The sequence below is a fragment of the Lissotriton vulgaris genome, chromosome 12 (assembly GCF_964263255.1).
Source record: "Lissotriton vulgaris chromosome 12, aLisVul1.2, whole genome shotgun sequence".
Lineage (NCBI taxonomy): Eukaryota > Metazoa > Chordata > Amphibia > Caudata > Salamandridae > Lissotriton > Lissotriton vulgaris.
The window spans coordinates 623,998,007-624,023,526 of NC_141700.1; the positions used below are offsets into that span (position 1 = coordinate 623,998,007).

General features: G+C 44.7%; 1 protein-coding gene across 1 annotated transcript in view; it reads right to left on the reverse strand.

Annotated features, from left to right (window-relative positions):
- VPS4A (vacuolar protein sorting 4 homolog A) overlaps positions 1-23,595 on the reverse strand; it is a 194,372-nt gene extending 170,777 nt beyond the window's left edge. Inside the window, exon 1 of the mRNA XM_086945767.1 lies at positions 23,483-23,595. Within this exon, the coding sequence (XP_086801893.1) occupies positions 23,483-23,503 (21 nt within the window). The 5' untranslated portion in view covers positions 23,504-23,595. The remainder of the gene's footprint in view (positions 1-23,482) is intronic.
- Between the last annotated feature and the right edge of the window lie 1,925 nt (positions 23,596-25,520).

Genomic DNA, 25,520 nt, shown 5'->3' on the forward strand with positions numbered 1-25,520 from the left:
TTTACCAGACAAGCCTATAAGCAGTCAAGTACAAGTATCTTTATTGAGTGATTAATTAATATCATTGCAAAGTGAGACCGGACACCATCCATCCTATCAATTATAGAATCTAAAAAAAAAAAGTTTATCAATTTAGAGCTGTTGCAACAACAATTTACTACTTAAAATAAAAGGTTAAAACCTACTAAAAATCAAAAAAGCAAAGATGAATAAAGACTGCAAAACCAATAGTATGGTGACCTGACTTGAGCTTCCCAAATCCAATTTTGGCACATAACAGATAATTCACTAAACTGGATAAAATACAAGGAATAACACAATTTAACTGCATCCTGACACGTCTGAATATCCCGTTCAAGTATAGTCTCAACCGGCAACTTCAGTCATCCTCTACCGGCTTGAAAATGCGCAATACATCTAAAAAAGATTCATTCGTAGTAAAACAGAGTATGCATTTAAATTGACTGCTTTTCAACATCAAGTGACACCTCTCAAATCCCAGTAAGAGGCTCTGAAAGAAACATATGCAAATTATGTTAGATCTCAGTAACTGACATATTCACTTCTCTAGAGAACCATGTTAAATTCTTGTCTCATGTGAGCAAATCACATAGAAGGCTTACTTTGTGTCTAATGTTTCTAATTGTAGATACTCTGGCATCCTTGATTTCAGTCTCACTACATGCGTTAAGGCTAAAAGGAATGTGCTTCTACTAGAGCACTATCGCCACCAGTCACTTCATAGCCTGGGTTTAGTACCTATACTGCCTCGGTGAGGTTTGTGGAGGGGTCACCTACAACACCTTAAAAGTGTGGAGCTCCTCCTGTTGTACTCCCTTATTAAAATCAATAGGTGAAAATTTTAGGGCACCGCAAAAATACATGGACACGGCAGAAGAAGTTTTCCAAGCCCCCCAGAGGACGCTCATCTTAACACTGATGAGTTCTCTAAACGTTAGTCTGTTGTATTTCTGCACACCTACACGTATCGTACAAAGTAAAGATTATTGCAACTTCTCATGGAGATCTAGGTGATGGTATCCCACACCTAGATCTGGTTCTTCTACATTTTTTAAATCATTCAACACATGCTCTATGATGCACTGAAATGTTCATTTTTAGGTCTCGGCTATAACGCGATGAAAGCGCGTTCTCGCCAGAGAACTATTGTCGGCGTCTCAGCAGTCTGAGACGCCGAAGTGAGACAAGACTTGGCCGCGCGCAGCGTTTCACCATAGGATAACGTTGTGCGCGCGGCCAGGTCTTGTCTCCACAGCTTGTAATGCAGGCCGGATCGCGACGCGCGCCTGGTGGAATGCAGAGGGAGTCTGCATACCAGCGCGCGGCGCTGCTAAAGAGGCCAGTGTGGAATTTTCCCCTTTTAACTGTTGGCATGTGTAAGTGTAGGTTTTGGCTTTAGTTTATCTACAAAGGCGTACTCATGTTTTAGCCATCGGCTCCTCTGTAAATGACATACACCACTTCTTCTGGTTTGTACAGTCATTGCAATGTGGAGGTGTTTACTGCCTTTGAGTCATTTGCAGCATTTCATACAAAGAGGCTTCAACCTAGTACAGTGCGTCACTAGTCTTTTAGTGTAAATATTTGTCCCTCACACCTAAAGTTCTGTAACGCCACAAAGAATTTCGAAGTATTCGCTTATCAAGGATATGCACGTATATTTCAGAGAAACAAAATCAGTTGGTAGCATGCAGTGGACAAGAGGGTAAGTAAAATGGTGTAGAAACTCGCCCATGCACACCCGTTTGAGCAAATAACATACTTAACGGGTTTTAAAATATCCCGTTGCTAGGTTGCAGACAGCCTGTGTACCAAAATGCGATGTTTAAATCCTCTTATTTTGTTGCCTACAGAGGATGTATTTTAACATAAATTAAACAGATTTGTATTTGTGACTGCAGTTGGCTCAAAGATTTACAATCATTTAGTTGTGCGGTTCTTCACCTGTCTTCTACCATGCTGTTCTGTTTCCGGGTATACAACAGACCCTTCTGGGTTGATTTAAAGTGCAGTGGGTGTACCGGGGAATAGCTACAAGACGCAGCAACTATTAACGATTTTCAGGCTAGGCTGTTTCCATTGCTCGCACAAGGTTGGTGTCTCGCGCTATTTCCCTGTCAGTTACCAGAGCATTGCCAATCAGAACGCTCTCTAATTCTCTTTTGTACAAAGGATTGTCACAGTACTACACAATAGAAAAAGAATGCTTTTATTTTAAGCAAAACTTCAAGGTCCTTTTCCTGGCCCAATGCAGATACCAGCTCTGCTTATTTGTATGACCCATCAGTCTCAAATGACAAAATAACGAAGTAATACTTTTACAAAATGTTACGCATTATGCAGCATAATTTGCCTTTTTTCTTGCCGCATAATTTACTCAACCCAACCACATAATTTAGCCCTCTGCTGCTGCATAATTCTAGTGTCCCTGATGGTAGACAGGTCTGGTTCTCAGGGAGTTAGCTATTACTAGTGCAGCAGGTGAAACAGCACCAGGGTCGAGCTGTGCAAGGTACCCACTGCACTGCGGTGTACCTATAATTTACTACCTAAGCGGGTGTCGGGGAAGCCATTTCCTTGCCTGCATTAGTCCCCATGGCACCCTTACCATCCAGCGGGTGACAGAAAGTAGGACAGTTCCAAGCAAATCCTAAGCGAGTAGTGTTTGCTTCCGAAATCACGGACGCTTTCTTCTCTATGGTGCCCATGGCACCTGGGAGAACAAAGTCCTGTGCCATTGACCGCATCCAAGAGTCAAGGGTGTATCTTTTTAAGTGAGATTTGTGGGACTTGAGTCTAACACTTCCCAACAACTACTGCTGTGTACCCGAAAAAGGGAGAGTGGAGAGTGGTATGACCATGGTAAAAGAGGATAGCGCCTCGAGTTTGCTGACTCCAGTTCCAATGAGAAGAGGTTGGTATTAGCGACAGTGATCTGTGTATAAAAAGCAGGTTACATGTTCCACTGCCCTAAGATAACTTGATGGGTTAATCCAGCTGCTGGACAAATCTGTATTTCTTTCTCTCCCAAAGTTTAATTTTATTTGTAATTTTGGTTGATACTATGTATCCCATGTCACGTGATCTCTAAAGAGCATTAAAGTAGGTTGCAGAGAACATTCAGGGAAACCCCCCAGTACAAATAGGTACTTCAGGTAATATACCATAATACCTATTGCCGTGCCTCACTGCATTGGCGTTTTTCATTCAAAAATTGATTTACTCTGCTACTTGTGTCACAAGATCTCTTGCACAAACCTTTAGTAAATGTGGGCCTTGCTGTATCTATAGAAGTGTCTATTGACCCGTCCCTGTCATGAGCAATGCCAATAGCTCTAACTTTAACAATGCCGAGACCATTGCATTGTAAATGCTGGTTATAACTGGTAGGAAGCTCCTGTTGGTTTTCCATTTTTCAAAACAACAATGAAGTGGAACCCAATTTTGGACCCTTAATCACCTTGATGTTACAAGTCAGCAGTAGCTTTGCTTGTTTTTAACTTTACAGCAGACATGAAACAGAATGCACCTGTGAGATACTATAGGCTGCAAAGCAATTGTTTGTCAGTGTAAAGACAGCCCTATTGCCACCCACACAGACAATGACTTTGGAAGCATTTGTAATTCTTGCACAATGCCTTTTACTCTGCTGAAAAGGTACGCTGTACAAAATGAACTGTCTGTGACCTTTTTGTATTTCTGCAAATGAAGAGGGTGCCTTTCCTGACTTGGGCACAAGTGCTTGTTCCTATGCTTCATATTCACCGTGGCGGGCTGTAGATTGTAACAAACCTTTCAGGTTCACAGGCACAACAGCGTCTAGGTATGGATTTTCATCAAGGCACCTCAACAGCAGTAATCACATTAATCAGTCTCACAGGTCCCAGAGTGTATATCGTCCAGGTTGTAGCTCTACACTGGGATATGAGTGGCACCTTTTTTCCCTTGATAATGCTGGAAATCATGAATACTTTATCTTTTTTTTCCTCAAACTTTCTTTATTGATTTAGTCAGGCACATAAGCATAGAGTGATCGCAATGCAAAAGAAGGAGACCGTAAGTACATACCAAGGATGCTTGTAGCATAAACTGTCTATAATTCACACGTCTCGCAGGTAGGAAAAAACAATCAGATGCATTATCACGGTCAGTTCAGCAAGAGTATACAAATGAGTAAGTTGCCCATTTAACACCCCCTCCCCCCAAAAACCCCCCAAAACAACTAACTAGCATGAGTGTTGATGTGGATGCTTCAAAAAGCATTTGTGCAGTGAGGCTATCAGGACGGAGTTAGAGTATAGCATGGTCCCCTTGTCCAGAAGGTGGTCAGCTGCCAAGTTGAATATCAGGTCTGGAAAAAATGGAGTACTCTAGTGCGCGTGGGACATGAGAATAATGTAAATGTAAATGTAAATTGATACTTGTATAGCGCACTACTCACCCGCAAGGGTCTCAAGGCGCTTGTACGAATACCGCTGTGGAACCCATCCTGGCTTTCCCTGTGAGGCGTCCACTCCTGGGCACCCCCAAGGTGGAGGCCAGGCATCCTTAGCGTTGTGGGGGCCGTTGTGGAGATTAAGCTAGCTATTGCCCAGAGTTGTAGAGTGGGACTCCATGATTGGAATAGGCACCGAGGCAAGAATTATCAGGTCCGTGGAATTTTGAGCTCAAGACCCGCCAAGGCGGGGAATTGAACACTGGTCCCGGGCTAGACCTTTGCATCAGGGTCTGCCGCTCTAATCATTGAGCCACACTTATAGTAGGCCTGTTGAAAGAAACTGTACCAAGGGAGCCAAATGTTTATAAAAAATGTTTGTGGTTTTCTAGGAGCACATCGAACATCCGTTCCATGGTTAGTGCATGCCAGAGGGGAGCAAGCCATTAAGACATCGAAGGGGCTTCAGTTTTCTTCCAGGACACAGCCAAGGCTGTCTTAGCCGCACCCAGCACAGACACAAGATGGAGCGATCACTAGAGGTCTAGTACTTGAGGGTTTCATCACGGAGCCCCAGGAGGGCAGATTTGGGAGTGTTCAGAAAGGGATATCCCAAGACTTCTTTAATCTGGGCTTTCATCTCAGACCAACATAGGGCAATAATGGGACAATCCCACAAAGTATGCCTAAAGTCTCCAAGGAACCCACAGCCCCTCCAGCATAAATCAGATGTGCTTGGATAGATCTTTTTAAGTTTCATAGGGTGTAAATACTAATCATACAATACTTTGTAGAGTGCTTCTCCCAACCCAAGTTTGTGGTTTAATCTAGGAATGTCTCTCCAAATCTTAAACATTGCTCTGAAGTAATAGTCACCTCAAGAGTTCCCTCCCAGACATCTACAGGACGAGGACTTGTTGTGCAAATGGTGGAGATCAGGGGTGAATAGAGAATAGAAATGTTGCCCTGTGTCCCACCCACTCTCCTTACAGATTTAGGGGCGAGTTCTCTGGTGGGAATACCCAGTGCTTCAGTTAGGTATAGTGGTATCTCTCCGCATCTGGTAGATTAAAGTCTCGTTGACCATGTTCAAAAGAGAGGATTTCCCACCTGTGCATTAAATCAGAAATGGTGAGGCAACTCCCCTCTCACCCCAAACTGTAAAGACGTTAGAGCAGCGCTGGTTTAAAGGATGTGTTAAAGTGTATAGGAGTAAATGGAAAGGGGAATGGATTTTTTTTAAATAAAGATAAAGGGAATGCCGCCCATACAGTGGACCGATTCACCTCGTCCAAGACTTTGAGGGTTGTCTTAGCCGGGGTGCCTATGTAAGCGTTAAGTGGCCTATCTGGTTTTGTTTTTCACAAGGCTTCCCAAATATATCTACCAACTACTGCGCCAACCGTGTGAAGCCAGTGTTTGTCTGACTTTCTCATTGAACATTTTGCTATGACCCTCAACTGGGCTGCTTTATAGTATAGTGCAGAGACACTCAGAGTACGGCCCAGGGGCAGCATGCAGGCCTCCTGACCTTCACATGCGGTCCCCAGCAGAACGAGTGCCCTAGGCTGCTGTTTACTTGATCGAGCAGTAATATTCAGAAATATGTTAAATAAACATCATGTGTTTATTTACACTAACTGAAGGTAGAGAGAAGAAGCAAATAAGGTGTCCCGCACCACTTATCTTCAGGAAAGCATTATTTTTTAAAGACATTTTGTAGCAAATGTAAAAATATGACGCAAGTCTCTTCAAAATTCAAAAAAGTGTATTTCATAAACATGCAGATGCATTTCACCTTAGTACATCAGATTATATCCATGCATTCAGCAGTTTTTTTAAACTAATAGTTTTAAAAAATGAATATAGAAACATAGAATATAGAAACACCCTGACAATGCAAATAGTAAACAAAGCGGCACATCAGTTGTCACATGGAACCTTCTGGGTGGTATGGGTAGTTACTGTACACGGACAACATTATAGTTCATTAAATCAAACATAAGATGGGAGGTTTTGTACAGCGCATATCTTGAACTCATGTATTTCAAGGTGCTCTTATGTGTCATAATGAAGAAAAAGGAGGAAAAATTAAATTAGAAAATTATCTAGGATCACACTATTTGCTCAAGTAGGGAAGCAAGGACTGATCCCAGGATTTCTGGTTTCACATTAAGCAATTGTAATTCATTCCAATTCAATAATCAAGTTACTTCCTTTTACACTTGAATCTCCTAAGCTAGTGATAACGCTCACCTTAACCCCTCTCCTCACAAATCCCCACTCTGGCAGCAATGCTGCTCTCTGGCACACAACAGACCACACTTTGCGGCCCCTGGAAAAATGTTTACGAGTACCCGTGGTATAGTGTAATGTCAGGTAGGGCCAGGTCACCAGCCTCTCTGTGTAAAGTCAACACTTGGTTAGTGAGTCGAGCTTTACAATCTTGCCAAATAAAGATAGTGATCAAGGAACGTATAGTAGAGAAAAAATCCTGTTCTATCTCATTACAGAGTCCCTGAAAAAGGTATACGAGTTGCAGCAAAACAGTCATTTTTACTGCGATTATGTGAATGAGCCAGGATAAATATAGGCCGTTGGAGGCAGCATTTGAGATCTGCTTTAAGATATTTCAGAAGTGGGGGGATAATTTGCCTTATATAGATCGTTCACTTTTGGAGTGATCTTAATCCCTACATAGGTTTGTTATTTTTTTGGCCCATTGAAAGGGAGTCGATTCTGCTATTGCCTCCATCTCACTTGAGGAGAGAGTTAGGTTGAAGGGATAATACTTGTGAAGGTTGATACAAAAACCTGCCACTATCTCATATGTAGTGAGTTCAGTTGGCAGAGCCATCAGAGAAGGCTGGGAGGATGTGAGGGACAACAGAACATCGTCTGCAAACAGAGATATTTTTGTTTACGGAGCTAAAGGAGAGTCTATTGATGGAGGGCGCTGCTCTCACTCTGGCTGCTAGGGGCTCAATACTAAGAGCAAATAAAAGTGGAGATAAAGGACAACCCTGTCTTGAGCCACCACAAAGCTAAAAGGGTTTGAGGCAGTCTCATCCACCAACACGCTCGACCTTGGAAAAGAAAGGACCAGTCCACCAGATTGAAAGCTTTTGCTGCATCTAGTGCCAAGAGAACAGCTGGGACTTGTTTTTTAGTAGCTTTCTCAACCAGGTGGACATCCACAGGATGTTGCGAGTCTGCCGCTCCTTAATGAATCAAGATTGATCCGGATGGATTAGTTCTGGCATGATATCTTCTAGCCTATTGGCCAAAATCTTAGCATAGAGTTTGGCATCTAAATTGAGCAGTGCATAGGTCAATAAGATCCACAAAAACAGGGATCTTTACCCGGTTTCAGTATATTAGAGGCCAATGCTTCACTCTTTGTGTGTGTCACCATGTGGGATTCAGCTATGTAATTAAATAGGACAGTCAAGTGCGACACCACAACATAGCTAAAAGTCTTCTAAAATTGGGCTGTAAACCAGTCTCGCCCAGGTGATTGATGCAGTTTAAGAGCGTCAACTGTCCTTTGGGATTAGTCGTACCTAATGGGACTTTGCAAGAGCTTGTGTTGGTCAGCGTTCACCCGGGGAAGTGCCACCCCTTCTAAATAGACTAGTTGCACCGTCTCATCAGTGGGGTCAGAGGTTTATATAATTGTTTATAAAAGTGTCAAAAGGCCTGGGCCTTACCCTCTTCTGTACTTACAGCCTCTCCGGATTCCATATACAATTGCAGAAAGTATTCTCTTTCATGTTTAACTCAGAGGAGTCAATCCAAATGTGAGCATATCTTATTCTTTTGTTCATATGTGTTTTTTAAGGCGCAGTAGAGTTAATTCCACCCTATTTGTGTATATGGCGTTAAGCTTGCCTCTAAGGCCGTGACCTTTCTTTGTAAAAGCAGAAAGGGGGAATCTTTGTGAGCTTGCTTTCCTGACTTGAGTTCCGCCTCAAAGACTAACCGATCCCGAGCCTTCTGCTGGGACAGGGTAGACATCAATGAGCTACAATTCGCTCTAATAACCACTTTAAAAGTGTCCCAGGTAGTGGAGGGGTTGGTGTCCTGGGGATTGTTCAATTGGAAGTAATTCCGATTGGCCTAACAGAGTTCATCGCTGAAGAGATGATACCGGTTAAGTGATACTGGGACAAAACAATCTTCAAAATTTGGACTTGGACTTCAGGGCTTGCCACTCCAGTGTAATCTCCACCAGAGCATGGTCTGAGAGTGCAATAGGATGAACTCTAGTTTCAGCAATAGTGTGTTGTAATGATTGGCTGTTATATGTGCGATGGAAGTGGGATTTTATTTTATAATCCCGAGTTGTGCGGTGAGTGACTCTAGGTGTCTATTAAGCCTATGAGTAGAATGGCTTGCTTCAGTAGCGCTTTCAGTTTGAAGTCTATGGGGGTGAGCGCTATCAAGGGAGGAATCCCAGGTAAGGTTAAAGTCACCCATCAAAATAATGTCTCCCTCCGCAAATCCCCCCAGGAGAGAACGCAAAGAGTGAATAAACACAACTTGTCCCATATTGGGTGCGTAGATCAAGGCTATCATGCAGAGCTGTCACTTTATGTGTCCTTTAACCATTACTATTCTCACTTCTTTGTCTAACTTTCTGGCTGTTATTAGGAACCTTAGAGAAGATTGAAAGAGGAGGGCCACTCCATTGTGTTTAGTGGTGGCAGATGATTTGTATATCGCGGGTACTCTTTGTTGGGTAAGCCTGTGGTCCTCACTACGCTTAAGGTGCATCTCCTGGTGGGCTATAATATTGAATCTCCGGTCAAATATGTATTTCCAAAGTTTGTGGCATTTAGCCGGTGAGTTAGGACCTTTGATATTCCATTGACAGTGCATTTAGTACAATGAATGTAGTGTAGTATCTGTGAGCATCACAGTCCGCAATACATGGGAGCTGACGTATGATCTCAGTGCGTTTCTACGAAGCCCCAACCACTGCTTTGCTCCAGCCTTCCACCCACAATGCCCCCTACCCATTCATTCATACCACTCCCACTTATGTATTCAAAACAAAAACAGTATAACGAAAAAACAAGGGAACATGGTTCCCAATCACTGAGTTAGCATCACATCAAACATGTGAGACCGAGACGTATAGGTCAAGAACCGCTATACTATTCTATAAGATGCCATTGAATTTCAGGGTGGTCTGGCAACTGATCAACCGTTTGGTAGAGAAATGAAGCGTTCGATAAGTACAATGACAGAATTGCACCCTCAATGCTGGGGCAATGTCCTGGAAAAGGAAACACTTGGCTCCTTGGAACAAAACGGTCTTTAGTTTCTGGGTGGACTGGAGAATTTGTTTTTTGTCTTTGAAGGAAAGTAGTTTTGCCAGCAGATCCCGGGGTCACTTCCCCTTTCCAGGACTAATCGGACCAACTCTTTGCACCCAGTGTAGACTCACTTCAGCTTGGTTCACCTCCAGGATCTCAGAGAACATGCCCACCATGAAAGTTTCCAGATCTGGGCCTTCAACTCTTTCATCCAAGTTGCATATCCGGATATTGTCTCACCGGGAGCGATTTTCCAAGCCTTCGCAATATAACAGGGTAGATTGCAATTGGGTCTGTAATTGTTCTGCAGAATTTTCCATCCAGTCAATCCTCTGTTGCTGCCCCTGGCACTTTGTGTCTAGATCCAAGGTTTGAGTGCCTACTGAGTCCACGTCTTGTTGTAGTGAAGTGGGCTTGGCATTAATATTGGATTTGAAGGTCTCAAAAAGGAGGAGGTGGGGTCCATTTTCTATAACTCTCTTAATTCTTTCTTAAAGACTTTAGTCAGGGCCATAATCTCACCGGAGGCAGCATTTGAGTGGGAGTTTCCCACTTCAGTAGGTGTAAATAGCTTGAAACCCTATTTGATTGCACTTTTTTCAGCGGCATAGAGGCTGCAGGACAGCGTTAAGCATGGAACACCAGAGCCAAACATCAAGTAGCACCTTTCCAGGAGTGGAGATAGAGAGCCTAGGTTGACTCCTCTCCCCAAAATGCCACAGTTGTTCAAGGGGTGCTGAGGTCACAGGTCAACTAGATGTCCATGGCAGGTGTGTGTGTGTGGGGGGAGGGGGGGAGGGGGCTTTTGATTTGGCACGTTGATTCAGACTGTGGTGTGGCAAAACACATAGAGCCCCCGAGCTGGGTGTCAGATAGAGACTAGCTGTGTCTACTCTCCATAATAAAAATATGCAGGATTCTATTAGCGCTGTGAGCCCCCTCTGCCCTTCCTAATGTGATTGTTCAGTTGGTGCCAGCGGCTACTGGTGTTCCTGAAGCCAATTGCGGGCCAATGTCAGCAGTGGGCGCCATATTGGGGACAGGCAAACTAAAAGTCGTCGAGCCACTGATGCCGCCATCCCCGGTCAAGCCCTGCCAACAGCTTCCTTCCGTTGCCAGTCTTGCTGGGACCTTGCCTCATGTCTAGTGCTGCTGACTTTAATGCGGAGGGAGGTAAGATTGAGCCTAAGCTCCGATGGCCGCCATGGGTTGTTGCGGGCAATGTTAGTCCCCGGATTGCTGCGGCGATGAGAAGGCTGCCGCATCCACTGTGTGTTCTCACCGCCCCCGACATGCCAGGAAGCATTCACTAGTGTGCTTTGGGTGCCAGACTCCTTGAATCTGCCAGAAACACTGCAGAGCCTCGGTGGAACACATCCACATGGCCATGATGGTTGGCCATGCCCCCGTGACTACTTTCTCACTTTCAGAGCCTTCGGTTTTGGAGGACTGAGCATAACGTCTAAGTCAATTTTCTTGACAGTGTAAAATTCCTTTGCTGTCATCTGAGCTAAATGAAGATGAAATGGTCAAGAACAGCCACTACTATTTGCCAACGAGAGCGCAGGACCCGCTCGGCTTAACCTGGAGAGGGCCCCAACACATCGGGTGGCCTCTGAGAAGGACACTGGGATCACACAGAATGTGTCAACCTCTAACTTCCTGTTGCCCTCCCAGGAGCCTCCGGCTTGACCAGTGACCATCAGAACTGGCAGGTGTATGATCATTTTCCCTGGATGTCCTGGTGTGTCTCAGGGCTGGCTGGTAATCCAAGCATTGGGCTTTTTTAACTTATGATGTTGCGTTTGTTGGAGTTGGTAGAGAGAAAGGTTGGGGCAGGCTTAGGAAGGGGGGTTTCATGTCAGGGGAGACATACATAACAGGTTAGCCCAGTTGGCTACTGTCCATAGTTGCACCACGACAGGTACTTCTAGTTGGCAAAGTATGGGGTAAGAACTGGAGTGGGGGAGGGAGGGTGTTTTTGTTTAAACCCAGCACTGATACACCTAATCACATTCACATCACTGTTGCAGCGTCAAGACGTGATCAAAACATGAACATTATCACTCGTACAGTTACTCACTTGGACGAATGACTGATTCACAGATGCACATCATCAAAGTGAAGCTTAGCGTCCTCTTATTGAGGATGCTAAGCATCCCTATGATGGTGTGCATCACAGGGAAATGCTAATGGACTCCTAAACAAACTCAAACAAGGCACGGTTCAGAAGGCGGCACAAAAAACTAACCCCGAGATGCTCATGCTCCAGGAGACACATCTCATGGGCAAACACTGCCCCTTCCTGGCGTGCAGGGTTTTTTCAAGGGTATTTCACTAGGGGTTCCACCCTGGCTTGCAAATAGTTGCCATTCTGATCCGCCGATGTATCCCCCTTATGGCGTCCAGGGTATAGCATGACACACAGGGACGTTATGTGGTGGTATTTGGTACTCTACAGGGGTCTCCGCTATCACTAATTTGCATCTATGCTCTCTCACTCCTTACATCGGAGTTTGTAGGGACACTGAGTCATCATCTCATGGAGCTCATCGCTGCTCCATGGGACTTGGGTAGGGATCTCAAATGGGGTTTGCAACCTTAGCTTAGATCGTTCTTCCACTTCGGCCACATCAGGGGCTGGCCCGACATAACTTACCACTTTCTTGCATAACATGTATCTCATGGATGCGTGGCGGGCGCACCATGCGATGGAGCACTGCTACAATTTCTACTCTAGTGCACATCCCTATTTCTCGCGCCTCAACTATTTTCTTCTCCCTAAACAAGAGGGGCACAGAGTGGTAACCATACAGTTCTAGGCAAGGGAGTTGCCCGACCACTCGCCAATACTGCTTGATCTCGCCTAGGGGCCTAATCGGCCCGCTGCTGGGTGGCGCACGAGCAGCCGGTGCCTTCCGAGTGACTAGTTTTGTGAGGCTTGTCTCCAGATGGGTCAGCGGTTCTTGAAGGAAAATAGCGGGTGTAGAATCCCCGAGTTTCCTTTGTGAAGGCTTAAAGGCTACCTTGAGGGGCAAGATTGTTAGCTACAACAAACGGTAGTGGACCTGGAGTCCCCAGTACTGGATCAGCATTACATAGCTAAAGCACAAGACTCAAGTTTAAGTCATTCCCTCCATACCCAGACACTTTTACGAAAGGAACACATGCAGGAGCCCCGTGAAGCGTGGATGGCTATGGCAGCAAAATTAAGGCGGGCTAGGCAATTAAAAGACTGCACTGGCTGTGTACACCTCCAGAGACCCTATAGCCTACACTGAAACAAAAGAGGGCTGCAAATGACTGGCAGAGAGGCTGTTGCAGGAGCCTTTGCTGAATATTACCAACAGTTCTACGGCCCTAACGGAGAGAGATAACATACTGACCAACAACAATTCGTGGCAGACCTTCCGGTGACCGGCCTGCGAATTGGGACCATTTAAAGACGGATGTTATCCTCAAGGAATTGGGAGAGGCCCTTATGCAGCTTCAATAGGGCAAGGCGCTGGGACCTACGGGCTTTCCTGCAGATTATGGCAGCCCCAATGGCCACGGCGTGAGCACTTCTTTTACATACCTTTCATGAGGTCCTGCAGGTGAGTTGGTTACCCAGAGATCTCAGAGCAGCAGACAGTGGTGATCCTGAAGCAGGGTTTAGGTGGAACCCGCTGTGAGGAGTACAAACCAATATCATTACTGAACAAAAGTTGTGGGCTTAAGAGCAGGCCAATAGGCTGTCGAGAATGATTTAGCATCTTGTTCATCTCGATCAATCTCGGTTCATGGCCAGTCGTGCCACTAGTCACAATATTAGGAGGGTTAACACTGCCACTGAGATGAGTACTAGCCTGTTCAGCCACCAGACATTGCTAATGGTAGACTTCCAGAAGGCTTTCAACTCATTCCACTGAGACTATCTTTTTGCTTTACTGACACGACTTCACTCTGGCCCAAATTTGTCAGCTATGTCAGACTGGTATACACTGGCCTTCAGGCAAGGGCATGAGTTGTCAGTGCTGTGTACCACTGGTTCAACATCGAGAGAGGCACCCACCAGGTTTGCTCGCTCTCGCTCTTGCTCTTGGCCTTAGCGGCCTGGGTGAGGGTAGATGCACTGTTTCGCTGCTTCCAGTGGTCTCCGACGATCAGTGACAGAATTCTTCATTTTTCCTACACAACCTAGCTGACTCTAGCCCTCGAGCCCTGCAATTACTACATACATTTGGTACCTACTATGGTCTTCGCATGAACATGTCCAAGTCCTTCATCTTACCCATTGCCAATGCCCAGCGGTTATCTCATGGGTCCGGGACCTTGCGGGTGCTACCAGTGGGGTTCAAATACCTGGGCGTCTTTATCACCAAGAACAGAGATCTGTCATACAAAGCCAACCTTAAATCTCAGCTTGTAGGGTTGGCAAAGATGTGAATCTCTGGACCTCCCTTCTGTTATCCATGCTTGGCCGTTTGGCCATTTTCAAAATAGTTTACCCGCGACGGCTCCTTGATCAGCTCCAAAATGACCCCTTGCCGGTAGGACGAAGCTTCTTAATCCATGGACAATGCCAGTATCCGAGACCTCCTGTCGGGTGAGAGAGTACCCTGGATTTCCCCTTATAAATGTTGCAGGCCTGCCTTCGAATGTGCCATAGCCACTCTGGATCTGCTGTTATACTACAGAGCTGCTCACCTCACGGTACTTAACGATTGTGGTTGGAGGGGTTTGGGGACCTGGCCTATGCAGTGGAGGGGCGGATCATGGGTAAGTACGGCTTACCACACCTATTGTACGGCAGGAAAGCACTGCGGTCTCTGCCCGCTTCCACTTCAGTAGTGCTGTCTGTCTGGACAGCAGCTCTGAAGGCCATGGGTTGGGCAGACAGACTCATGTTGGAGACCCATCTGTGGAGGGTGATCACCCAGGTATCCGCACTCCGTGACTTTGCCAAACGGGATACCACAGTCATCCTGGAAAATGTGATCCACAAAGGATCTATAAAGAACTTTCAGGAGCTTCAGGGGGACTATCACATGTATCGCACTCTGAATTTCTGCCAGCTCCAGCTCCGACACGAGCCCACGCCATACTTACAGACAAAGGTGGCAATTCTACCCCTAAAGTCGAAAATCATACTTACCGACATTAAAGAACACAAAATGTCTACCCTCTATCAGACACTGCTGCGTAATCAGCCAGATCCCATGATAAGGATGAGGAAGACCTAGGTTTAAGAACTGGGGCTGCTTGATGGCGAAGACTATAATGCAGCAATGGCCACTCCCAGAGAAGCTGTGGTGACCTCTCAGTTCTGTCTAATACAACTCAAAATGTTACATTGTACAAACCTTATGAGAACACAGCTGTTTAAAATGGGGCTAGTTTGCCCAGGGTGTTTGTTACCTGCGCTGAAATGATCCCACAGGGGACCTGTTACACACCTTCTGAAGTTGCCTGGCCTTATTGCACTTCTGGGGAGGCTGCGGGAAACTTTGGAGATGGTACTAGGCTGGAGGATCCCCAGAGATCGAAAATTGATTTTAGTGCACATTGAAGAAGACACAGGGGCAGCAACAAATGTAAAAGGGCACTGCTTTGACTGGGTATGCTGATAGCCAAACAAGCTATTGCAAGGGAGCTGCGGCCCCTTTCCTAGACAGATGGGCAAAGGTTATAGATTATTGAATGGGCCTGGAACGCCCATTATACCAAAAACACTACAAAAGTTGAAAGGTCTGGGCCATGCAACTAGGGATATGCCTTTAGCCGTGTCCACCTCGAACGTGGTCGAAGGACGGCGAGATACGTTCCTTCAAGGTCATATGTTTGAATTTCGAAGGAATATTTCATGCTCAAGTTTGTCTTAAGCGAGTCGGACTAGCTCATTATGGGGTATTGTATTGTGATTGCAATTACTCAGTTTCATAGTGCTGACTGTTTTGTATTAAGCCTGTTCAAATCTCAACAATAAGGTATAAAAAAGGGAATAGCCACTACTGCCACATGTGTCTCCATCATCGCCAGTGTTTGGGAGTATGAAGAAACTTTTGTAAACTTCATTATCAACAAAATACAGGTGCAAATCACACTTTGTAATATCACATGTTTCAGTCAATGCCACAGAATAGTTTAAAAGCCTGACCAACCAACGTTTTTAGCATGCATTCCGGATTCCTGGAAGAAGCAGTATGAAGGGAGGAGCACATCAAGTGTTGAGGAGTATAGCAGCTTGGCCAACCAGGATCTAGTGTACACCCTTCCTCCCGCTAGACTCTGTTGTCCCAGAAGGGTCTATCTTGTCTTCTTTTATATGAAACATTAATATGCAGCATTTCTGCTCTCTATTACAGCACATGTGGGAGCGGTTCAATATGTACACAAACACCTTCCAGCGTTTTCCACTTAATTCCACTACTAAATTTAAAAGATTCTATCAAGCCACAAAAGGCTTATCTATAACCAGATGGAGCACTGAAAATAAGTTTTTGAAACTGAACCCTTGTACACTGAAGTGCTTTTCACAATTCCAGACATTTTGTATGCTCCCGGTCAGTCTCCCAACTGGCCTTAAGTTACGGGTCAATTGCCCCAAACTCGACACTGCCAAATCTGTTCAACACCTGGGCATTTGGAAGGACCCAAAGCTCTCCTTCGGTGCCCAAGAGACAGAAGTAATCAGAACAGTTTTTTTACATTAAAAGAATGAACTGTATTCTACCTTAGCTATAAGTCTGGCTAAATATCCCAGTCGTAAATGTACTGGTACAGTCACTCTTAGATTATGGATATTCAGTATATCTGCCTGCACAAAAACAAGTTCTGAATTGAATAAAAACATAGATTGGTAGCAGATATGCTCAAAATTAATCATATAGGCCACTTTGCAGGACCTTCATTGATTGCCCATCCACAAAAGGCTCATTTTCAAATCCATGGCTATCATCAATCTGCCTCTGAATGAACACTCCCCAGGCTTTTGGACCTCTAAATGTCAGTGGCACCCTATGGGTCAGATCCAGAAATAAGCCATTCTGGCATTGCTCGCAGTTCCCAAAACCAGATATGCTATTTGGCAATCAAGCTTTTTCTTTGGCAAGCACTAAGACCAGATTGTCATGTCCTTGCTATGATAGATAAACTTTTTTAATCGAGCAACTCAATGTCCACAATTAGATTTCTCATATGTGTTAATAGTCTTTTATTCTTGGTATATTTCAATTGGTATCTTCATTGAAAATATTCTTCAATATAATCTTCAAAACATGTACAGCCAACACGTGTTTCGTCTGGTCTCAATCGACCATCGACTTCATCAGGGCTGCAACCCAAACAAAACATAATATCTGTTACCTTCCGTTTTTATATTTAACCTATTAGTGTAAAAGGAATAGGGTTTACATTCCAAGTTTTTAGGGGAAATATCCCACTAACCGCGGTGTGCTCAAGAGTAGAATGAGATCAGGTAATAATGTGCTATTCACCAAGTCATAGCTAGAATCACCACGGTGTAATGTTAGTTTATAGGTGGGATAGGTAGCCTTCACCTATTTGATCCTTATTTATAAAGTGAGTTAGTATAGTTTAAAATTTGCGACCTCGTTATAGGTCTTCATACTTATAATCCTCTTCAATGTCCAACTCTGGTTTCCAGACAAATCTCCAAAGTCAAAAACATTTCTCAAAGTGTTCTGATCTATAAAAATCACGTTATTATGTATGGTAATATTTGGAATATTTATAGACAAATTAGAGTAATCTAATACGAGACTTTTGTTAATCTTACCTATCAATTCGTATTGTTCGCTCAAATGCAAAGGTCCGTCATATTAAAGTTCCGTTAAGCGTTTCCTAAAAGTATAAGACGCACATTTAGTTCCTATATTATCGGATTACCGAGCGGTAACTATATATTAAGTGCCTGCATGTAGGGGTCTTACCTTGAAAGAGTATTTCCGTGCCTCGGATCGCGTATCCCCGTTTTTCGTCGTCCTAGTCAGGCGCCATCTTTCTCATACTAGTTTATATAAACTTGAAGGTGGCAGGCGCCATCTTGTTAAAGTTCATGATTGTTTCGAATCATGATACTATTATCACTTCTATAAGTTATAATATTCGTAAATTCTTTCTCTGATCTCTATCGAATGGTATGTAATTCCTGTGCATATTCCAAACATTTCTAAATAAACCAAACAGATTTTATCAAGAGTAATACCATGTAGAAGCATGTTCACATAAGTGCGTGTTCGCAAGGTTCGTGGCGGACAATAGTCGCCATCTTATAATCGTCAAGTTAGAATAAGTTATCTCACCAATAACGTTCATTTAGGTATATAAAGTATTGATTGCTTAATAATTAACATTAACTTATATATGGACCCAATATGATGTAATAGTATAAGGGTCTCCATCATTCAATTCGTACCTGTATATTTGTTATGTCTGCGCTGACAGATTAAAAACTATAAAGTTTTATTTATGTTAGTATTAATACTACATCGCAAACAGTTTGGCAAGTGATTAGTTAGAGAGTTGGTGTTCCTATGACCCCGTATAATATGCATCTGAGTGAATCTCGTATTACTCCTTACTATTAATAAGGGACGCGTTATCCTCTTTTGTGTTTTTATATCGAGCCTTAACATATTCATTTCGTATTCCATAGGTAACAGATATTATGTTTTGTTTGGGTTGCAGCCCTGATGAAGTCGATGGTCGATTGAGACCAGACGAAACACGTGTTGGCTGTACATGTTTTGAAGATTATATTGAAGAATATTTTCAATCAAGATAGCAATTGAAATAAACCAAGAATAAAAGACTATTAACACATATGAGAAATCTAATTGTGGACATTGAGTTGCTCGATGAAAAAAGTTTATCTTATTGAGCTTTCTTTAAGCACTGTATTCTCGTCGTGGTAACCGAACTGTTTCATCTAGAGCACCAAAACGTAATACATTAATTGTAATAGCCTTTACTCGCTGTGCGCTCAAACCTGACAAGTTACCAAACCCTCTATGTTGAATCCTTGCTATGATAGCTTAGCCTTAAACACTCTTTCATCAAATGAAAAAACCTCATAAAGAGTTGCCTGTTCCGGATCTTTTCTTAGATTTCAGGATTTTTTGTTGTATTATTTGACCTCTCTATAGCACAAATAATCCTGGTTGTGTATATTCAGGGGTGTAGAATTCCTTTTCCCGACACCTAAAACATAGTGTTTAGGAGCAAGGACAACACGTTTTTATGTTTATCTTGTTCACTGGACAAGCAGACCCAACCCCCTTCAACAAAAGCCCTTTGGCTGACAATTTACGGCATTACAGTGTGCATTTTTCAAAGAGCATAGTCAGGCACTAAAGGCAGAAGATCTGAATTCAACATGTATATCTTTTTCCAACCTGTATATATGATTCATTAATACTAAAGCCTTCACTATTAGGATTAGTGCTCTATGCATAAGCAGTGAGAAGTGAGCTTAAGTAGCATGATTTACAGTGGTTCTAGTATAAACATGGGTATAATTTAAGAATTTGAGGCTACTTATAATGCTTTCAAAATGAAGCCTGACAATATGCATATACATGTAGATGCATTATAGGAATATTAATGGTAGTTTGCTTTCAAAAAAGAAACGTACATAAAAGAAAGAAACTTGACATCATTATTTTGGTACACAATTGTCTAACTTTAAATACAATTTCTCCGAGGCATCGTTTAACATGGGGCATTTGTATAAACCCATTATGGGCAACATGAAGAAAAAAAAAATAGGGGTCCAATTTTAGGAATTCATGAGTTTACAGTCATAGGCTTGGAAACAGTAATCCTAGCAAAGGTTTGGGATTTTCATATGCGCAAATATATATGTACACATATACACCGACCCAAACACCACCCTCAGAGGAAAACTCGTCTACAGATCCCCCGGACCTCGACCACAGTTCAATGACTCCATCGCCGACTTCATCAGCATACACGCCCTCGCCTCCATGGACTACATCCTCCTCAAGGACCTGAACTTCCACCTCGAGAACAACAACACCAACTCCACCACCCTGATCGACAACCTCACCAACCTCGGACTCAGACTGCTCGTCACAACACCAACCCACTCTGCCGGCCACACGCTCTACCACATCTTCTCCGCAAACTCCCACGTCTCCTTCAGCCACACCACCGAACTCCACTGGACCGACCATTGATGCGTTCACTTCACCTTTCAGAAACCCACCACCGCAGCACCCATCAGATGCCTCGCCGCTGCTGGAGCAAAGTCACCGAAGACCAGCTAACCACCACCCTCGCCCAGAGCCCACCTGCCAACCCCACTGACTCCAATTTCGCCACCCGCAACCTCAAACAGTGGATCAACGACTGCACTACCACCCTCGCCCCGCTCAAGAAACTCTCCAACAACCACACCAGCAAGAAAGCCAGCTGGTTCACTGAAGACCTCAAGGCCTCCAAGCAAGCCTGCCGAAAGCTAGAGAAGAACTGGCACAGCGAAGGAACACCAGACAGCTATGCAGCCCACAAGGACGCCACCCGCAGACACCATCACCTCATCAGGTCCCCAAAAAGGGCCTCCTTCAAAGACCGCCTAGACAACAATGCATACAACAGCAAAGAGCTCTTCAACATCGTGAAAGTACTCTCCAACCCCAGCTCCAACACCAACGACATCCCACCTTCGCAAGAACTGTGTGACTCGCTGGCCACCTTCTTCCATCGCAAGATCGCAGACATCCACGACAGCTTCAACCCCACGACCGCCCGAACAACAACTGAGACCTCCGTCCCCACGACCACCATTCACACCAACCACCTGCTCTCCTGGACCAACTAGATGACAACAACACCATCTCGATCATGAACACCATCCACTCCAGCTCCCCGTCAGACCCTTGCCCGCACCACATCTTCAACAAAGCCAGCAACGCCATCGCACCCCATCTCCAGAACGCCATCAACATTTCCTTTGAGACAGCTACCTTCCCAGAGAGCTGGAAGCGCGCAAGATCAATGCCTTACTCAAGAAGCCCAAGGCGGACCCCAAAGATCTCAAGAACTTCCGACCCATCTCACTGCTCCCGTTCCCGGCGAAGGTCATCGAGAAGGCCGTCAACAAACAACTGACCCACTACCTCGAGGAAAACAGTATCCTGGACCCGTCCCAGTCCGGGTTCCGACGCAACCACAGCACCGAAACCACCCTCATCGCCGTCACCGATGACATCAGGACCCTGCTTGACCACGGAGAAAATGCGGCCCGCATCCTCCTGGACCTGTCAGCCGCCTTCGACGCGGTTTGCCACCGCATCCTACGCACACGCCTCCACGGCGCCGGGATCCAAAAGAAGGCCCTGGACTGGACCAATTCCTTCCTCTCCGGCAGAACACAGAGCTTCCGCCTCCCCTCTTCCGCTCTGAAGCCACCGACATCATCTACGGCGTACTCCAGGGCTCATCCCTCAGCCCAACGCTGTTCAACATCTAAATGGCCCCGCTCGCCCACGTCGCCCGACTGCACGACCTCAACATCATCTCCTACGCCAATGACACTCAGATGATCCTCTCCCTAACCAAGGAACCCCATTTTGCCATAACCAACCTCCACGAAAGAATGAATGCTGTCGCCCAATGGATGAGGAACAGCCGTCTGAAACTGAACTCAGACAAGACAGAGGTCCTCATCCTCGGATCCATCCCCTCGGCTTGGGGCGACTCCTGGTGGCCGACCGCGCTGGGAACAGCTCCAACACCCACCAACCACGCACGCAAACTTGGGAAGATCCTCAACTCCACCCTCTCCATGACTAAGCAGGTCAACGTCGTCTCTTCCTTCTGTTTCAACACCCTCCGCAAGATCTACAAGTGGATCCCACCGAAACGAGAAGAATGGTCACCCATGCCCTCGTCAGCAGCAGGCTGGACTATGGAACGCTCAACGCAGGAGCCTCAAACAAACTCCTGAAACTGCTCCAACGCATCCAGACTGCCTCCGCACGCCTGATCCTCGACATCCCTCGCCATAGCCACATCACACCCCACCTGTGAGACCTGCACTGGCACCCCGTCAACAAGAGGATAACCTTCAAGCACCTCACCCACAAGGCACTCCACAACACCGGACCAGCGTACCTCAACAGACGACTCTGCTTCTACACCCCCTCCTGCCAACTCCGCCGACCTCACCCTCGCCACAGTCCCCCGCATCCGAAGAGCGACCTCCGGCGGCAGATCGTTCTCCCACCTCGCCGCCAAGTCCTGGAACACCCTCCCAACCCACCTTCGACTGATCCAAGACCTGCTGACCTTCAGAAGACTTCTCAAGACCTGGCTCTTCGAGCAGTAGCTGCCCCCCCAGCGCCATGAGACCCTCACGGGTGAGTAGTGCGCTTTATAAATGCTATGATTGATTGATTGTGTACAATTGCTAATATGAAATCTGCTAAGTGATTGTAAATACATCATTTCTACACACCCTTTTCCCCCACTATGGAAACATGTTTGATCTGGCCCTTGTCAGAAGTAAATTTCCAACATTTCCTAAAGAAGCAAGATATTGTAAAGGAATTGACGAATGCCCTTAAACGTGTAAGATTGCTGCTGTGCCCCCATCAGCCCCCATTCTAATGCTTGAACTACTGTTCCATGCCTAATTTCAGTGCCCAAAAGTATATCTATGAAAATGTGGCAAAATCACAACCCTAAAGGAAACCAAACCCTCACATATTATGAGCACGGTCATGTAAGAGAGACTATTATCAGGACTCTGATATAATGAGAACTCTGCAATAATATGTCACCTTGCTGAATAGCACCAAATGCTACTTGTGGAATTTTTTTACAGGACAAGTAGATTTAGGATGCTTCCCATCCCTTAGAAAAATATTTTTTTTATTTAAATATTTTATACATTTGCAGAGCCATGATACATTGTGCTTTACAAATAAAATTATAACACAACCATGTTCTCAATTACATTCACCATCGTCTGCAATTGTAAGAGTATATGGAGAGGCTCTTGTCAATCTTTGAATTTAGAATAGAATCTGTACTGTGCAGTAACAAAAAGTGAATCAAATACACAAAATACGCAGGTACAAGGGCCACTCATTTCAACTAGACAGTACTACCAAGCCTGGCATCATTATGAGTGGCATGACTATTCGTGTGCCACCTGTTTCTTCTATCACACTTCATAAATAACCATCAGTAGTGGATTACCTAACAACTATGTGGCATGAAATAATTCCAAAGCAATTAACTCAGCAGGTTGGTACAAACTACAAGACAGTATAACACAACAACAAAATATTAACCAGATACACGTCCTTCTTGAATCTGTGTCTATATCCATCTCAACAAGACATATTCATGCCACAGAGTTAAAGGCGGGTCATCTAAATTGCAAGTCTTCCCCGCCCAAAAAAAATATAACTCCCAAGGTCTTCAATGGGTGCAATCCGCTGAAAACATCAGACGTCAGCCCCTTTGTAAAGTCAAAAGGTATACCCAAGTATATACCGGACATCTGCCATTATTTAGAACAACGTCTCTTCTATTTCACACCTTTCTATCCTCCATGCTCCCCTAAAATTAGTGTTTCTCTTGCCAAATGCATCCCTACCCTAAGAGACCCATCTCGAAATGTTCTTTAATCCGCGCCCCACAGCTCTCCTCCACCAAAACACATATTCACCTGCAGGGTTGACGTTGTCATCTCATCCCCCGGACAACGATCGGCGCTTCCCCTGCCGTAGTTGACAGCTCTTTCTCCAGTGTCAAACACCGACCTAGCGCACCGGAACCGGAAGCAGCTGCTGCAGCAGCACAGCAGCCGAAGAGATTAGCGAAAACTGGCAGTCAGAGCACGGGGAGTAACTAGCACTAGAGCGGTACATCCGCTGTAGACGGGCTCTTAGAGCGCCATCTTAGGTGTGGAGCGGTGACGACCGAGAGACCTGAAAATGATGCCTTAAGAACCCTGGAGCTTCACAGCGACGAGGACGGCGCTGCCATCTTGGGTGATGAAATTTACAGATTACAAACCAATTAGCTAGATAACAGTTGAGTTTCATAGTCGAGGGATTGTGTCTGCTCAGCATAGCTGCCAAGGTTTCAGATTGCTTATGGGTGACATTTTCATAATTTCAGTGTAATTATGAGTGACATTCAACGACTTTGAGTGACACAAACTCGCAAGCAAAAATAAAGCAATGAAGACAAGGGAAACTTATTAATATCAGAAATGACATCCATTTGAGCAACGAGAAACTCGATGAGATCTTAAAACTGCTGCAAATCACCAGAAACATAGCTGCCAAGTTTACAGACTGCTTAAGTGTGACATTTTAGTGGTGTCAGTGCGCATATGCGCAGGGCCATTGGAATTATTTGATTGTGCTGGTATTTTCGCATAATTGTAGATTTGCCACATAATCCATCTGCGACATAATCTACAGAGTTATAAAAAACTTTGTTTCCACCTCAAACGGTTCAAAAGTTAGTAAAAACACAACACATGTTGCTGAGCAGTGGAAGGCCCTTTGCAAAGGTTGACTGGTCAACTTTATATAGTTGTTGGGTGGTAAGATGGTACTAATGAGGCACATCAAATATCCACACAGTTAACAAGCCTAAAAATGTCAAAATACTGAAGTAGTACCATCACAAAACGTGCCGCATAATTTGCCTTTTCTTGCCTCATAATTTACTCTACCTGCTGCATAATTTGACCCTCACCTGCCACTGTGGACCTGCATATGAGTGAAATTCTACTGTCAAATGAGCAACACTGACTTTCTTGCAAGTAAATGTAAGCAGTAATTAACCATTACTAAGATCTGAGAAAGGGCTACTGCTCTTCGGAGTTTCGCTCCTGTTCTCTTTTCACACTGCTTTCATTTGCAGTCTTTCACCATTAGCCACAGGTTCCCCCACCCCCTTTTTTACGCGTCTTTTTGAAAACCTTATTCTGCATATATTGCATCATCTCTTTCCTCAGCCTATTTTTCAGTGTCCTGAAAGCACTACGTGTATGGCCCACTTCACCACGCACCTACCCACCCTCTCTTTCCTCACCTTCAAACACACTTTTCTTTTTATGCACTCAGTATTTTGACATCGGCTTATTACTCCTTCACACACTTTTATATAAGATAGAAATCACAATTGGCACACATGTGAACATCTCTCTGCAGAGAGGCCAAGAGTTGGATAGTCTGACCACCTTTATTTGGCCCACCGACAGGCACTGCGGGAAGCTCTCTAAGCCTTCAACGTCAGCCACACAGCGCTCAATCATACCCCATAATAAGCACTCACCTATAAATTTTAACTAACTCAGACAGCTATAACCAACTAACTCAGTGCACTGTAGAAGACGCCTATAATCTGTTTCATAAAAACACTACTTTAAAATGCAAATACTTTTAGGGAATGTAACATAAAGTCAAAATAGTTTTATACGTTTGGATTTTCTTAAAATGTGTCACTCTGGGGTACTGTACCGCTGTGAAATAATGGTAGAAAAAATTGCCAGGCATGAATCGATGCATGTTTACTTCTCTGTCACACCAACCCCAATGCTGTGCGGGGAAAGTGGCATCATGGGGCTGTATCAAACGTGGGAGTGCTGTATTACCTTGACTCAAACAAAGTCTTGTTTTTGCCACAATAACATGTTTACACAGCAGCTTCAGAGCAGGGTGGCAGGTCCCGGCAGAGGCGATCTGTTT